The sequence below is a fragment of the Vipera berus genome, assembly GCF_964194415.1.
Source record: "Vipera berus genome assembly, chromosome: 3".
Taxonomy (NCBI): domain Eukaryota; kingdom Metazoa; phylum Chordata; class Lepidosauria; order Squamata; family Viperidae; genus Vipera; species Vipera berus.
Window position 1 is genome coordinate 106,862,010 of NC_138204.1, and position 18,384 is coordinate 106,880,393.

The window sequence follows — 18,384 nt, forward strand, 5'->3', positions numbered from 1 at the left end:
GTGCCGCAGGAGACGGCTTAAAGAGCCACATGCGGCTCCGGAGCCGCGGGTTGCCAACCTGTGGTCTATCCCCTTTACCTACCTTCAGTAAAGCTCCTTAGGCTGGTTCTTGCTGTGGCATTAAAGCTTTGCATGCACAACTTCCTGAAAATTCCAAGGGGGAGGAAACCAAGCCTCTTCAGGCGATTTGCAATTCATATGCTCTTACTGAGGAGGTAGCAGAAAAGAGATCTCCAAAACCCAAGCCGTGAATATGTTGCACTGGTGGACTCAAGAGTGGGAGTCCTAGGGCTCACTGTGTGCAATTTAATAGCCTGGCTTGTACACTGTCTAACCTCAATTGGACATCACAAACCTGGATGCACTAAACTAAGAGCTAAGGCAGGAAATAACCCTACAGGTGGTCAGTTTTCCCAGAGCCATCTTTCTGTCTGGTTCTCCTGTTCAATAAACTACAACCTTCTTTCTAAAGCAGTCTCCATTTTGATTATTCCCAGCTTGGACTGGACCCTGATGAAGATTTTTCTTTCAATACGGGAATGCTTGTTATATAACTTAATTTCATCAAAGTATTAAAAAAACTTCAAATGGTGTGATAATTAAATGGAAAAAGTCTTAAAATTGTACTCAAATAATTTTTAATTTTCCTCAAAGAACAGGACAGATTGAGAACAATCATTGCTCATCTAGTCTTCAGTATATATTCATTAATACAGGCAGATAAAATGGATAAATCATGATTTTGTAATGCATAATTTATATCAACTCTTAGACAAAACTCTTTTAAAAACTCGAGGTTCCAGAAAAAATATTTATCATTTCTCAATAGAGAGTGGTGCATAAATAAAATTCAGTGGAAAAATATCTGTTATTTATGGAGATTCTTAGTCATCCAGGTCATGGTTACACCAAAGGTACTTTTTCAAAGGGCAACTGGACTTTCTTGTTTTTTCCTTGAAGATGTTTCGCTTTTCATCCAAAATGCTTCTTCAGTTGAACCCAACCGAACCAAAGAAGTTTCTGGATGAGAAGTGAAATGTCTTCAAGGAAAAAACAAGAAAGTCCAGTTGCCTTTTGAAAAAAAGCACCTGTGAGAGAAAAATGTCTGATGTTTAGCAATTTGGATTTGACAAACTATGGCATTTTGCATTAAGAAAAGACAGATGGGAGCTACCCTGTACTTCTGTCATTAACGCTTTACAACCCCCCCCCCAAACAATCTCCCTCCTTAATAGGATAGAGACCGAGCTATCCTAGGAGGCCAAATGGCCGCTGCCTCAGGCAGGAAAGCCACCAGAGGTGGCGGGGTGTCTTTCTGAGGCAAGTTAGCTGGGAGGTTTGAACCAGCGAGTTGATCTTCCTGCAGAGAGCTCAGGTGATCGCCCGACAGTCGTTCCACCCCCACCACACCGGTCAGCCTTCCTTCGAGGTGCAGTCGAGACAGGCCGCTTCTACTCAGCACCGACCCCTCCCCGCCCCTTCGGGCTTCTCTCAGGAGGGCCCTGAATTTAGTTCCGCACTTTGCAGAAAAAAAGCAAAGGCGAGGCAGCTAGAAGGGAGAAGCCGGAAAAAAGCTGCCCTCTGCTCTTCGTCTGCTCCTAACGAGGATTCGTCTCCCGGAGCGGGGCGCTTTCGTGAGCCTGACCCTCAGCCAGGAGGAGCCGGGAAGGAGGCGCCTCATCGGGCGGTTCCCGGGGCTGGAGGAGGTTTTGCACTTGGGCTGCGGAGGGGGAGGCAGGACGGAGTAGCGCCCGAGGGCGAGAGCCGGAGCGGACGGGGAGAGGAAAGGTTGGATTGGAGCCCATCCTGCGTCCAGCTGCTGGTGATACCTTCGCCCATCCGCGCGTCAGTTCCTCCCTTCAGCCGCCCCGATCGCCGGCAGGATGGGCGGATCAAGCTCCGGTTTGCTGGACGAGAGCAAGTGCACATACATCCGAGGTACGGCGCCCGGCGTCCCTTCGCTCGGCGCGCGTTGCCAGGGCGGATTCAGCTGCCCATGTCCCCGGAGAAGGAACTTTGTCGAGCGGTTGGGAAAGGGGCGAGCGCGATCGAGGGGCGCCTGTTTTGGCCAGCGAGGGGAGTTGGGCGGGAAAGTGTTGTAAAGCTGTCGCTCCGTGTGTGGGAAGCGGGCCTTGTGCCGCTGGGCGCTGACATCGGTCGCCTGCAAACCAGCGAACCGCTTTCGGTGCCGCACTCGGAGAAGAACGCGTGTTTTCTCGAGGAGCCCCGATGGTCACCCTGAGATCTCAGAGATCCCCTGTCAGTCAGCTAAACGGCTGTCGCCCCTCATTTTCTTTTGCGAAGCGCCCGAAAACTGGAATCCGGTACTACGGCATACGTGGCGGCTGAGCAGTAACTCGGCGCGCCAGCACGAGGGAAATTCTCTTTGAACTTGGTGGAGTTTGTTCCAAGTCATCCCGGACATGATGGGCCGGTGCGGTTGAAGGGCTGAGCGCCGACTGTCCAACGTATGCGAGCTGCGTTGTAGCGCAGTCCAGTGCATTTATAAGCAGTGGGGAGTTGTCTACTAGTAGTAATGAATGGTCCACGCGTTGTAGTTTAATGATTTGCTCGGATAGAAGAATAGAATGTACAGTTGTTTAACTGGGAAGAGGGCTACATAAGGGAAAGAATATTTAGGGGTTGCAACAGCAGCGGAAGGACAGGAGAATGGAAAGTGTGCTACATAAGGGGGTTATATAGCCCACGCTTGTCGTATTCTCCCTATGAAGGAACAAATAGCTTGCGGTTTTCTGAGAAAACGAAGGGGCTGTCAAGTCATTTTTATAATAAAGTTCCCAGACTTTTTAAGTGATATTTTAGAAACTTTTCTGTGGATTTCAAATCTACAGGAGTCTTTTGTTGATTATTGAGTTAGATGAATTTGCTCTTTCTGTTAATCATCTGTAAAGGTATCCCATAGGTTCTTAACATGATAAACATAAAAACATCAGAGAAACAAAAAAGGGGGGGCGGGAGGGAAAGAAAGATCTTAAGAGGCTCTGAATGCAGGAAAATCACCAGAGCCCTCAGATATGCTCCTAATTAGTCAAAGAGTTTGAGTACAGTGATAAGTTTAGGGGGGAAAATCAGGAGTGGCAGAAATGCCATTTTTTCGAGATTATGTATCCCATAGATTTATTGAGACTGAGCAAGTATATGCAGCCATTATACTTAGTATTAGATTTTTTGTGGTTCATATTGTTCTATTGGGAATTGAACTTATAGTCACTGTGCTTTATACAATTGAACTTGTAGGTCACTGTGCTTTATACATCATCTCTATACAATGCACTAATAAGATATAGCTTTATATCTCTAGTCCAGGAGTTCAGATAAGGACGGTGCATACTACTGTAAATGATTCTGTGACATAATAGTGTCAGAATTAGAGCCTTTGTTACTAAATACAGGTGAACTGAATTAATCCCACTGAGAGATTGATTTGCTGAAACTCAGATCATTTTAAAGAACTGATATTCTCATAAATTATGTCAGGTCCATAAAGAAGTTAGGAATAAGCTCAACAAAATAAATTCTGCTACAAAGTACATTCCAACAGAACATGCTAAACTCAATAAAAGCACTTGAAATTGTTATTGCACAATTAATTCTAGATGGAGATACCCAAACTAATTTTCTAAGATTATTGACTGTATCTGGAAGACTTCCTTTGGCCGGGCCTTTCATGAAATAGCTGTTACCAAACAACAGACAGAAGTTTACTTTGGTTCCTTGCCTAGTTGCTGAAAGGGATCTTTGTATGTATGGAGATGCATATGGTAAAGATAACACACCTTTTATTCCTATGTTTTAGAATTATAGGTAGTCCCTGACTTACGACCACAATTTAGCCCAAAGTTTCAGTTGCCAAGTGAGACAGTTAAGTGAGCTTTATTTTATGACCTTTCTTTCTACAGTTGTTACATGAGTCACTGCAATTGTTAAGATAGTAACATGATTGTTAAGTGAAACTGGCTTTGCTTGTCAGAAGATCACAAAAGGTGATCACATGATCCCAGGACTGCAACTGTCATAAATGTGAGTCAGTTGCCAAGCATCTGAATTTTGATCATGTGACCATGGGGATGCTGCACTAGTCATAAGTGTGAAAAATGGTCATAAGTCACTTTTTTCAGAGCCGCTGGAACTTCGAATGGTCATTAAAGGATCTGTTGTAGGTTGAGGACTACCTGTACTGCAATTTTAGTGCACACATTATTTGAAAAACCTATTTACAATAGTCCTTTAAATTTGACCAGTTTGAAGGTAAGTCAAATCTTAAGAGTCCCCAGAGGGGTCCATATCATGGCTATTGCATCTGGTTTGGGGGTGATTAGTCAGGGGCTGCACTGAAAAACACATAGGGCAGCAGGCAAAATGAAAAAAAAGTTATTTCATTTTTCATAATTATTCAGCTGTTGTGGATAAACAGGAGTGTGGTCAGGCTTGTGAATGATAGTGATCTTCACTTAAAACTGTCAAAGGATTTGGAGTGAGATTTTAAAAGGGAGTCAGCTATTTAATGCAGATAAGTAAGAATTGATGAAAATTGCAAGACTAAAATCCTAAAATCACTTATACATTTGTCAGGTCTGACTACCAGCAATCTTGTTAAAAAACATTTTTGATAAAAGAAAAATTCCATCCAAAAAAGTATGAAGAATGGGATTAAAAAACAACAGAAACTGAAATACACAATTTAAATATTTGCTTCTATTTGCAACATTGTGTACAACTGCTTTGATTGTTCGAAGATGAAGAGTGTCCTGCAATTGGGAAAAAACAATTAAAACAATCATTTTCCTCCATAAAAAACAAAGCAATAATATGTTTTTCAGGCTTCTTAATTCAGGGAAGGAAAAAAAGGAGATGAAGTGGAATTATATGAAATGAGGGTGTGAAGTTAGATAAGTTTTTAAAACTTCCATAATTATGATTGGAGTCCACCCAATTAAACTGAGCAGCAGAAGACTCAAGACTGGAATCTTTTTTTCTTCTTTACACAACCAAATAAACATGTACAATTATCTTCCCAAAGATGTGGTGATATTTAATTTTGTTGGACTTAGAAAAAAATCAGACATAAATACTGGTAATATTTGTACCATCAGTTATTATCCATACTAATTATAGAAAGGTTCCATATTCAGAGGTAACTGTCAGCTGTTTGGAGAAGCTGTGAAGGGAAACTGTAAGAATAACAGAGTTGGAAGGGACCTTGGAGGTCTTCTACACCAACTCCCTGCTCAAGCAATAAATCCTAAACTGTTTCAGACAAATGGTTGTCCAATTTCTTCTTAAAAATCTTCAGTGTTTTTAATTTCTGGAGGCTAGTTGTTCTGCTATCAGGAATTGTCAGAAAATTTCTCCTTAGTTCATTAGAATGTTATATAGATTCTGATTTATAGATTTATATTTATATTTATTTATTTATATTTATTTATATTTATAGATCTGAGTTTGTGTCAGAACCCATTCCTATTTCATTTCTATCTATCCCCTCTGACCCAAAATCAAATCTCACCTTTCCCTGGGTTCTGTCATACTCCCAAGGAGGGTTTATTGCCTCTGTTTCCTCTATCTGCTACAATGTAACATTTTGCTTTCATTTATTGCCTCTGCTTCCTCTATCCACTACAATGTAAAATTTTGTTTTCCTGCATTATCTCTCTCTCTGAACTTTCTCTCCCTAAACTGTCAGCTAGAACAAGGAAGGGAATAAGGAATGTAACCTCCGTGCCTGGTTTATTTCTATGCTCTCAGAGGAAGGAGTGAAGAGCCACTCAACCATCACTTTGTGAACTGGAGATGGGCCGATGTTATTTCCCCTTTTCCCATAATGGGCCTAACACCTGGGGATAGGCTGTCCCACACTGGCCGGATGGACTATGGGGTGGGGTCTTGCTTAACCTATCACTCTGTGTGGGAAATCTCAGATCCTGTCTTATTATGCCTGCTATCAACTACTCTTAATAAAAGTTCCTGTTGGAAGAAATTGTTTCCAAGAGTCCTGCTTTCTTAAGATGTGGGATTGAAGTGGGTCCTGACATTAGACAGGATCTGCAGTAATAGTCAACGTGGAAGGAAGACCTTTACCAGGGAACTTTGCAAAATCCACAATGTCAGACAACGGGGCAGGGAAGGAAGAACCCGCCGCGAAGGGGGAGCCCTCCCTCTGTCTGGGACCCTGCCAGCTGTTGGGATCTGAGACGTCCTACTCCTCGGAAGAAGTGGTGGAGACACACAGCCATAAACCTCAGTGGTCAATGGGCATTGGAAAGAAAGAAGAGTGGGAGAAGAGGTTGAGAAAGGTAACCCTGAGACAAGGCAGCCACCAACCCAAATGGAAGCAAGAAATGGAGAGATCCCTTTACCTTAGTGAAGAGGAAGGAGATCCCACAGACCACTCGAACTGGATCTTAGAGAAAGCTATTAACCTGATGAAAAGAACCCTCGGCTCTCTTGGGGATGAGAAACCTGAACCCCGTGGCTACATCATTACCTTGGGCTCCAGCCCTGGGATGACATCCCAGGGATGTCCACTGAGACCGCCAAGACAGCAGCTACTGCTTTGACAGCCCCCACTCCCCGCTGACCCACAGCTGCCGATCAAGATGGGAGACATCACTGACAACAATGAAGGGACCAATCCATCCAAAAATTCCCGCCACTGGACATGAAATTTGGGGGAGAATCATGCCGCTTGGGGTTCTTTCTAACCCAAGTCCTCAGCTACATGGAAGAATACAGACGAGACATCCCCAGCGATGAAGTCTGTATCCGTATCGTGCAATCTGCTCTGGATGGGGGGAGGGGCGCAGATTGGATGGTGGACCTGAATGATTCCAATGCCTCAGAGCTCCACAACTTCAACCACTTCATGTCCTCACTGAGAAGGCGATTCGAGAACCCACTGGCTGACCAAAAAGCCCATGAGAGGATCAAACAGTGAAGCAAGGCAGACACCTGGTAGCTGAATATATGCAAGAATTCCAGGCCATTGCCAGCAAACTGAACTGGCTGGAAGACATCCTCCTTAGCCACTTCAAGGACGGCCTAAACTATGTCCTGTATGATGCTTACCTACCCCGAGGGGACCCACACCGACTACACAAATGGTACATCCTGGCAGAAGAAGCAGAGATCGACCTACTGAAGAGGCACCGCCGAGGAAAACCATGGGGCTGCTCACCCTCTGAACCATGACATGAACCAGCAAAACCACCAGCTATGATCAAGAAGTCAACAGGCTGTTTCAAATGTGGGAGAGAGGGGCATCACGCCGTAGAATGCCACTTGAAAGCCCCTCAACACAACCCAGATCTATCCCCAGCCGGAAAATCAGGGAAGTACCCAGCCAAGCCAAAAGAACCTGCCGTGAAGGCAACAGAGGCTGTAGAGTCCCCACCCTCTGCCAAGCGTGGGCAGGGAACTCTGGCCTGTACTGCAGGGGCGGCAGATTCTTTGGATGACAACTCGGAGGACGAACCCCTGGTAAGTGGAACTATTGGGCCCATCCTCAAGACAGTGACTATATTAGCCCCCTCCATGTCTGAAGCTGTCAGAGTGAAAGCCCTAATAGACTCTGGCTGCACCTGCTGCCTCATTAGCCCAACGCTAGTGGGGAACTTAGGCATCCCGGTGAGAAGGCTGAAACAGCCATTCTCGTTCAGCCAGCTACATGGGTCCATAGCAGGGGGTGGTGGTGCCAGATATGTAGCCACTTTACCAATCCACCTATGTCTGGGGGACTACAAGGAAGACATAACGTTTGTACTAACCCCAGGCATGGAATGCCCAGTGATCCTAGGGCTGGCATGGCTAGAGAAGTGGAACCCACAGGTAGATTGGAGAACAGCAGAGCTCAGATTCCCGAAAAGGGATCGTACGAACTCGACGCCCCAAGGAGCCCTACCAACCCCAAGAGTGGAGAAAGCATCGATGGGAGAGGAAAAAGGGTTACCCGAAATACCGGAGGAATACCGAGACCTTGCTGAGGTTTTCAGTGAGGAACAGGCATATGAGCTCCCTCCTCACTGACCCATGTACTGTGCAATAGAAATCAAACCTGCGGCAAAACTCCTGAAGCCCAGATTGTACTCCATGAGCCCTAAAGAACAGTAGGAGATGAAAAATTCATAGACAAAAACTTGGAAAGTGGATTTATCAAACCTGCCAAGCCCAAAGTAGCCGCCTCGATCCTTTTCAGAGAAAAGAAGGACGGCACTTTGTGCTTGTGAATGGATTACTGTGCCTTGAATGCAATCAGTGAAACCAACCTGTACCCCTACCCCTCATGAAGGACATGTTATCCCACCTATTGAAAGGGAGAATTTTCACCAAACTAGACCTAAGGGAAGCATACTACCACGTTAGGATTAAGGGAGGGGACGAATGGAAAACTGCATTCAATTGCCCGATTGGATGCTACCAATTCAAAGTTTTGCCATTTGGACTGCAATTGGCTTCCACAGTATTTATACAATTAATCAACGAGGTGCTAAAGGAGCACCTATTCAAGGTGGTCCTGGTTTATTTGGATGACATCCTTATCTTTACCGAGACCAAAGAGGAGCATGTCAAACTGGTCAGAGCAGTTTTAAAGAAGCTGCAAGCTGCCCGCCTATATGCCAAACTATCGAAATGTGAATTCCACCAGGAAAAAGACTATCTGGGTTATCGCATATCCCTACAGGGCATCGAAATGGACCCCGAGAAAGTCAGGGCAGTATTAGAATGGGCACCACCCCACACAAGGAAGCAATTGCAAAGCTTCCTGGGCTTCGCAAATTTTTACCACCAATTCATCCCTTCATTCATCCAGATAGCCCTGCCTATCATGAACTGGTTAAAAACGAGGGGGGAAAACTCAGTGAAACCCAGCCAGCCATGAAATGGACAATGGAATGCCAAGCGGCATTCAAAAGATTAAAAAAGACTCTTTTCTGCCGAACCTGTACTGAGGTACCCAGACCCAGATAAACCTTTCATAATACAGGTGGACGCAAGCAATGTTGGGGTGGGGGCTGTATTATTACAAGAAAACTACAAAGGGGCACTGCAACAGTGTGCGTACACATTCAGAAAAGTCTCTGAAATGGAGCAATGCTGGATGGTGTGGGAAAAAGAAGTGTATGCTGTGAGATGGTCGTTGGTTCCTTGAAGGGAACAAAATCCCTTTTCAGGTCTGGATGGATCTCAAAAATTTGGAAGCACTAAAAATGCCCAGGAAACTCATCCCTAAGCAAGCCCGCTGGTCCCAGCACTTTCACCAATTCCGCTTTACACTCAAACACTTGCCAGGGGGAAAAATCTTCCTGGCAGATGCCTTGTCTTGCATGCCCCAATATAACAGCACATGAACCACTGGTTCTAAACCACTTATGCCTGAACCATTAGCAGCACCAATAACCACCAGGGCCCAAGCTAAGGTAAAGCTGCAACTGGGTAGCCAAACTGGAATCGAATTCCAGAAAACCTTAGAAATAGATGAATGGTTCCAGAAGAATAAACATGTCTGCACGATCAAAGATGGACTGCCATGGGTGGGGGAGAAGTTATATATACCAACCACCCAGAGAGTCATTTTCATGCAGCTGTGCCATGATACAAAATCAGCAGGGCACTTTGGATTTGTAAAAACTCTACATTTAATGAAAAGACAATTTTGGTGGCCATCCATGAAAAAGGACATAAAAAGCTACGTGGCCAGCTGCCCAACTTGCACAGGTGCTAAGAGGTTGCAAGGGAAATCACCCAGACTGCTACAACCAGTGGCGAATCCCTCAACCCCATGGAAAGAAATATCCATGGATTTTATAGTGGAGTTACCAGAAAGCAATGGAAATACTGTCATCTGGGTGGTTACGGACCTGTTTTCAAAACAAGTGCATTTCATCCCTTGCCAAAAAATCCTCACCACAGCGAAATGATTCATGCAGCACATCTACAGACTGCATGGGGCACCCCAACCCATCATATCAGATAGAGGAGTGCAATTCACATCAGAGTTTTGGAAAGAATTTTTATTCCTCTTAGGAATCACCCAAGGACTGTCATCTAATCATCATCCTCAGACTAATGGATCAACTGAATGTTCGAACTCAGTACTTGTGCAATATTTAAGGTGCTTTATTAATTTCCAACAAACGAATTGGATGGACCTACTTCCTTTCACAGACGTTGCCTACAACAACGCAGTTCACTCAAGCACAGGCTACACTCCCAAGTAGCCACTGGCCAAAGTTTCAACCCTATGCCAGAGCTAACCTCAAATGAACCGGCAATCCCATCGCTGAAAAAATGGATATCCCAATTACAAAACACCTGGCCAGTGGTTAGGAAAGTCTTAGATAAAGCTAGACAGGCACACAAAACACGATAAAAAAAGAGTCAAACCTAAAACATTCACTGTAGGAGAAATGGTATATTTGTCTACAAAATACCTAAAATCCCTACAACCCTCTAAAAAACTTGGTCCAAAATATATAGGACCTTTTCCAATTAAAAGAATCATAAACCCAGTAACAGTAGAATTAGAATTACCAAAGAACCTCAGACAAATACACCCAATCTTTCACTGCAGCCTGCTGAAACAAGAACAACAGTCGCCCTTACGGCCAAAAATCCCCCCTCCACCACCTCCAATCATGGTTGAAGAAGAACAACACTTCAAAATAAAAGAAATCCTAGATTCTAAAAAATACCATGGGGCAACCCAATACCTTGTAGCATGGAAATACCTTCCCTCCAAACGCCACATTAGAACACCAAAACTGTTTAAAAAGTTTCATACAGAATATCCCAACAAACCCAACTAACCTCTATACCTATTTTGTTTCTCTACAGGTGGATCTCTCCTATTTTTAAGGGGGCAGGATGTCAGAACCCATTCCTATTTCATTTCTACCTATCCCTTCTGTCCCAAAATCAAATCTCACCTTTCTCTAGGTTCTACCGTACTCCCAAGGGGAAGGGGAGATGTGCCTGTGGGTTTATTGCCTCTGCTTCCTCTATCCGCTACAATGTAATATTTTGCTTTCGTTTATTGTCCCTGCTTCCTCTATCTGCTACAATGTAACATTTTGCTTTCCTGCGTTATCTCTCTCTCTGAACTTTCTTTCCCTAAACTGTTAGCTAGAACAAGGGAGGGAATAAGGAATGTAACCTCCGTGCCTGGTTTATTTCTACACTCTCAGTGGAAGGTGTGAAGAGCTCCCTGACTATCGCTGTGTGAACCGGAGATGGGCCAATGTTATCTCCCCTTTTCCCACGATGGACCTAACACCTGGAGATTGGTCATCCCACACTGGCCGGATGGACTATGGGGACTTGCTTGGGGATACCTTAACCTATCGCTCTGCGCGAGAAATCTCAGATCCTGTCTATTATGCCTGCTATCACCTACTCTTAATAAAAGTTCCTGTTGGAAGAATTTGTTTGCAAGACTTCTGCTTTCTTAAGATGTGGGATTGAAGTGGGACCTGACAGTTTGCTTTTTTTGCAGAAGTTTTATGACCAAAATTACAAATGTGTAGGCACAGAGGTCAGGACAGGGGAAAGATAAAGCTTGCACACATTACATTTATTAGATTAAATATGGTAACCAGTCCATCTGACAGTCTTCTAAGTCTGTCATCTGTCCCTCAATAACTGTGGTTTGGCACAACCTAAGAGGACAGGTACAGACTTCAATGGATAGTTAGGACTGCAGAAAAAAGCAATCTCAACAGCTTGCCTTCCATTGAGGACCTGTATACTGCACGGGTCAGAAAGAGGACTGAGAAAATATCTACAGACCCCTCACATCCTGGACATAATCTATTTCAACTTCTCCCATCAGGATGCTGCTATAGAGAATTGTATGCCAAGACAACTAGACATAAAGATAGGTTTTTTTCTCCTGCGCCATTATTCTGCTGAACACTTAATTTCCACAGCACTGTCTTATTTCTCATCTTTTGTCATCTCATCTTTCCTACTGTCTTTTATTAGTTTCTTATGATTTATCAATTGTTCTTTGTAACATGATTAATGATTGTAACTATCATTTATGACGTTATTCTATTCTATTCTATTCTATTCTATTCTATTCTATTCTATTCTATTCTATTCTATTCTATTCTATTCTATTCTATTCTATTCTATTCTATTCTATGATTTTTACAGCTATTTAAAACTCTACATTTAGGCCACATTGAATTAACTTCTATTCCACAGCAATCTCTTTATATTCATTGAATTCAAATAAAATTATTAAGCCATGTTTCTCACAGCTCAAAACTGCTTAACTTTTCTGAATTGTGTCTTTCCACTCGCTAGCCATTATTAAATTAATAGTCAATAATATTTGTACTCTGACTGATCTTTTTCTACTATGTAGGAAAATAGATGTTTTCAGCTACTAATTGCCAGATGTAGCTGAATCTCAAGTCATTTAATAAAAGATACTGTGAATTCACAGTGAGAATAGTTTTTCCTCATTATACATATATACCTATATTTATGCACATATAATGTACATACTGTATATGTATGTATGTGTATATATATATATATATATATATATATATATATATATATATATATATATATATATATATATATATATGAATGTAGTTGTTGTTAGTTGCGCAACCCTATGCACAACGTTCCTCCAGGCTTTCCTGTCCTCTACCATCTTCTGGAGTCCATTTAAGCTCACGCCTACTGCTTCAGTAACTCCATCCAGCCACCTCATTCTCTGTCGTCCCCTTCTTCTATTGCCCTCAATCTTTCCCAGCATTAGGCTCTTCTCCAGTGAGTCCTTCCTTCTCATTAGGTGGCCAAAGTATTTGAGTTTTAGCTTCAGGATCTGGCCTTCTAAAGAGCAGTCAGGGTTGATCTCCTCTAGGACTGACCGGTTTGATCGCCTTGCAGTCCAAGGGACTCGCAGGAGTCTTCTCCAGCACCATAGTTCAAAGGCCTCAATTCTTTGGCGCTCAGCCTTTCTTATGGACCAACTTTCACTGCCATACATTGCAACTGGGAAGACCATAGCCTTGACTATACGCACTTTTGTCGACAGGGTGATGTCTCTGCTTTTTAGTGTGCTGTCTAGATTTGCCATGGCTTTCCTCCCGAGGAGCAAGCGTCTTTTAATTTCTTTACTACAGTCCCCATCTGCAGTGATCTTGGAGCCCAGGAAAATAAAATCTGTCACTACCTCCATTTCTTCCCCATCTATTTGCCAGGAATTGAGAGGGCCGGATGCCATGATCTTGGTTTTCTTCATGTTTAGTTTCAACCCAACTTTTGCACTCTCCTTCTTCACCCGCAACAAGAGGCTCTTTAGTTCCTCTTCAATTTCTGCCATTAGAGTGGTATCATCTGCATATCTTAGGTTGTTGATATTTCTTCCGGACATCTTAATTCCAACTTTTCATTCATCTAGCCCTGCCTTTCTCATGATGTGCTCTGCATATAAACTAAATAGGCAGGGCGACAGTATACAGCCTTGCCGGACTCCTTTCCCAATTTTGAACCAATCAGTGGTTCCGTGTCCAGTTCTCACTGTTGCTTCTTGGCCCACATATAGGTTTCTCAAGAGACAAATAAGATGGTCTGGTACACCCATCTCTTTAAGGACTTGCCACAGTTTGTTATGATCCACACAATCAAAGGCTTTAGCATAGTCAATGAAGCAGAAGTAGATGTTTTTCTGGAACTCTCTAGCTTTCTCCATGATCCAGCGTAGGTTGGCAATTTGATCTCTAGTTCCTCTGCCTCTTCGAAATCCTGCCTGTACTTCTGGTAGTTCTCGATCCACATACTGCTGGAGTCTAGCTTGTAGAATTTTAAGCATAACTTTACTAGCATGAGAAATGAGTGCAATGGTGCGATAGTTTGAACATTCTTTGGCACTGCCTTTCTTTGGAATTGGAATGTAAACTGATCTTTTCCAATCCTGTGGCCACTGTTGAGTTTTCCAAATTTGCTGGCAAATTGAGTGTAGCACTTTTACTGCATTGTCTTTTAAGATTTTGAATAGCTCAGCTGGAATACTGTCACCTCCACTAGCTTTGTTGTTGCTCAGCTTTTCTAAGGCCCACTTCACTTCACATTCTAGGATGTCTGGCTCGAGGTCAGTGACCACCTCATTGTGATTATCAGGGACGTTAAGCTCATTCTTGTATAGTTCTGTGTAATTTTGCCATCTCTTCTTAATCTCTTCTGCCTCTGTTAGGTCCCTGCCATTTTGGTCCTTTATCATGCCCATTTTTGCATTGAACGTTCCCTTCATCTCTCCAATTTTCTTGAAAAAATCTCTGGTCCTCCCTAATCTATTGTTTTCTTCTATTTCTTTGCACTGTTCATTTAAGAAGGCATTCTTATCTCTTCTAGCTATTCTGTGGAATTCTGCATTCAATTGGGCATATATTTCTTTTTCTCCCTTGCCTTTCACTTCCCTCCTTTCCTCAGCTATTTGCAAAGCTTCCTCAGACAGCCATTTTGCTTTTTTGCATTTCTTTTTCTTTGGGATGGTTTTAGTTGCTACCTCTTGTACAATGTTGCGAACCTCTGTCCATAGTTCTTCAGGCACCCTGTCTATCAGATCTAATTCCTTAAATCTATTTGTCACCTCTACTGTATATTCAACAGGGATATGATTTAATTCATACCTGACTGGCCTAGTGTTTTTCCCTACTTTCTTTAGTTTAAGCCTAAACTTTGCAACAAGAAGCTCATGGTCTGAGCCACAGTCAGCTCCTGGTCTTGTTTTTACTGACTGTATAGAGCTTCTCCATCTTTGGCTGCAGAGCATATAGTCAATCTGATTTCTGTGTTGAGACTTCCGGTAGCGCTGCCGCGCCGAATGGCGGCGTTCTGAAGCCGCCCGATCCTGGGAAGCGTCAAAACGCCCGGAGGCAGCAAAACCAGCTGTTCCGCGGCACTGGAGCTTCTTCTTCGGGAGAAGAGGGAGAGGCGAGCCTGCCTGGATAGAGGTAGAGCCCCCCTACGATCCTCCCAAGTAGTTTGGGGGATGAAAAGGTGAGCTCCCTCGGAGCCCAGGCTTTCTCCGCTCCCAGGATGTCTTCGCTCCAAAAGGAGTGGAACAAGACGTGACAACTGCACCTGCTACTTAGAGGGGACTGTGAGTATTTTGAAAAGCAGGCAGAGCAAAGCAGGAAGATCTGGATTTTTAAATTGGATCTCAACTTTAACTCAGTGGACAGGATCATGGGGAGGCTGAGCTCCACCACATGTTTATTGGACCCGTGCCCTTCCTGGCTGGTTTATGCAGCCCGGGAGGGGACACGAGGCTGGTTCCAGGCGGTTATATCTGCTTCTCTGAGTGAGGGTAGTTTTCCCGCCGCCTTGAAAGAGGCGGTGGTGAGACCTCTCCTCAAGAAGCCTGCCTTGGACCCGTCTGTTTTGAATAACTTTCGTCCGGTCTCCAACCTTCGCTTTCTTGCGAAGGTTGTTGAGAGTGTGGTGGCGCATCAGCTCCCTCTGGTCCTGGATGAAGCGGATTATCTAGACCCGTACCAATCGGGCTTCAGACCCGGGTACAGCACGGAGACGGCATTGGTCGCGCTGGTGAATGATCTCTGGAGGGCTCGGGACAGAGGATACTCCTCTGTTCTAGTCCTATTAGACCTCTCAGCGGCTTTCGATACCATCGACCATGGTATCTTGCTGCGGCGTCTCAGGGGATTGGGAGTGGGAGGCACGGTTTTTCAGTGGTTCTCCTCCTATCTCCTGGGACGCTCGCAGTCGGTGTTGGCAGGAGGGCAGAGGTTGACCGCGAGGCCTCTCGCTTGTGGAGTCCCTCAGGGGTCGGTCCTCTCACCCCTTCTGTTCAACATCTACATGAAACCGCTGGGTGAGATCATTCGTGGTTTTGGAGTTGGGTATCATCAGTATGCTGATGATACCCAACTTTTCATTTCGACCCCAAACCACCCCAGTGATGCCCTCGACGTGATGTCCCGGTGCCTGGAGGCGGTCCGGGTCTGGATGGGGAGGAACAGGCTTCGTCTCAACCCTGACAAGACGGAGTGGCTGTGTGTACCGGCATCTCGGGATATTCAGGATATCCCACCCCTCATTATGGGGGGTGAGTCTTTACCTCCTGTAGATAGGGCTCGCAACTTGGGAGTCCTCCTAGACTCACAACTCTCCTTAGAAGATCATATTGTAGCTGTGACTAGGGGGGCGTTCGCCCAGGTTCGCCTGGTGCGCCAGTTGCGGCCCTATCTAGACCGGGATGCCTTGCGCACGGTCACTCATGCGCTCGTGACCTCTCGTCTTGATTACTGCAACGCTCTCTACATGGGGCTACCCTTGAAGACCACTCGGAGGCTCCAACTGGTACAGAATGCAGCCGCGAGAGTTGTATTGGGAGTCTCCCGATACTCCCGTGTTACACCTCTGCTCCGCGAGCTGCATTGGTTACCAGTTGTCTTCCGGGTGAGGTTCAAGGTGTTGGTAATGACCTACAAAGCCCTCCATGGCATGGGTCCAGAATACCTTGGGGAGCACCTGCAGCCGGCGTCAACTTCCCTGCGCCCAGTACGCTCCCACAGAGAGGGCCTCCTCAGGGTGCCGCCGATCAAAAAATGCCGACTGGTGGCCCCCAGGGGGAGAGCGTTCTCTGTGGGTGCACCGGATTTATGGAACCATCTTCCGGTTGAGCTCCGGATGGCGCCCGATCTCCGCTCCTTCCGGCGCGACCTTAAAACCTATCTCTTTAAACAAGCTGGCCTGGCCTGATGGGACAGGGTGGGATTTTTATTAACGACTTCAATTTTAAATTTGTATTATTTCTGGGCATTGTTTAATTATGTTTTAATAATCTAATTTTAACTTTTGTATCTAATTTTTATGTATTGCCCTGTTCACCGCCCTGAGTCTCTTGAGAGAAGGGCGGTATATAAATTAAATTAATAAAATAAATAAATTAATAAATTATCTTCTTCAAGCTTCAAGTGTGAAATGGAGTGAAAATGGCGCTGGAGTGTTTCTCTCCTGTGTGAAGTGACTGTGTTTGAAAAGTGTTATATTTTGCTACAAAGCAAGAGATACAATTCGCAATTGACTCTATTCAGTATTGGATTTTGTGTATTTGAAAGCCTGTTCCCTATTCTTCTTATTGAAAGTTAAGAACTCTGGGAGAATTGTTACCTTTTTTTTTTCCTTTTCTTCCTGAACTTTGATTCTGCTGGGTGACAGAGGAAATTGAAACTTAAGAGATGGCTGTGAAACGTGGGGGAGGGCCCCCGCTTTCTAAGAACGCTATCTCCTCACCTATGCCACAAACTGTAGGGCAGACTTCGATGAAACCTACAGTACAACCACCCTCTCCCCCACCTCCTGCATTTACACTGACGGACATCCAGCAAGTTGTGATGCAGTCAACGCAAGTTCTGCAACAAGAAATAAAGAACCAAAACAACCAGATGAGGGAAGATATAGTGCTTGCACTCCAGGGCTTAGCTGCACATATAGAACGCCTGGATGCTCGTGTGGATTCAGTTATGGAGTATGTGGAGAACTTGGAAAATAAAATTACTGATGCTGAGCAGAAGGTTGATAGAGCAGAGGCCAAGATTGACAGAACAGGGGATGAGGTCACTATATTAGAGTATAAGAGCATGGAGTTTGCTTTGCGTATTAGAGGCCTCAAAGAGAATCCTAAAGAAAATCTGGAATGGGAAATAGCACAAGCAGTGGCTCCTGTTTTGAAATGGGAACCTGAAGAATTACTTAAGGAAATGGATAAGATATTTAGAGTTAACTCCTGGATTGCTAAGCAAAAAAGTCTACCTAGAGATGTAGTGATCTATTTTTCCAGGAGATCAACTAGAAATTCTATTATCCAGGCCTTTTATCGGGAAAAATTCCAGATTGCAGGCCAAGATATTATGATCTTAAAGGAGATACCTTCAAAAATTCTTGGAAAGAGGAAAGACTTTGCCTTTTTGTCTGATGAGCTTAAGAAGCGACAAGTCCAGTTCAGATGGGAAATTCCTACTGGAATTGTGGTAAATTATGCAGGGACCAGATATAGATTAGATACAATCTCAAAAGCAAAGGATTTCTACACTAAGGTCCTGAAAGCAGGTTTACCACCATCTCCCCGAATTAAGAGAACAGAAGCTAGACAAGATGATAAACAATTGAGTGAAGGGGCAATGTTACTGCCCCCTGAGGAGATCCAGAAACCGGAGGCCATGGAGCAGAATTTGACATTAAAGGAAGATCCAAAAAAACAGAGGATGACAAGAGCTGCACATAAGCGTATGGAAAAGGAACAAAAACAGAAGTCTGCAACTGGTTCAGCTACGCAAGATGCGACTGCTTTAGAGCCCGTGGGAGGAGCACGTCCTAAGAGAGCAA

At 44.3% G+C, this 18,384-nt stretch overlaps 1 protein-coding gene across 1 annotated transcript in view; it reads left to right on the forward strand.

Annotated features, from left to right (window-relative positions):
- The first annotated feature begins 1,414 nt into the window (after positions 1-1,414).
- NIBAN1 (niban apoptosis regulator 1) overlaps positions 1,415-18,384 on the forward strand; it is a 153,279-nt gene continuing 136,309 nt past the window's right edge. Inside the window, exon 1 of the mRNA XM_081322307.1 lies at positions 1,415-1,938. Within this exon, the coding sequence (XP_081178433.1) occupies positions 1,884-1,938 (55 nt within the window). The 5' untranslated portion in view covers positions 1,415-1,883. The remainder of the gene's footprint in view (positions 1,939-18,384) is intronic.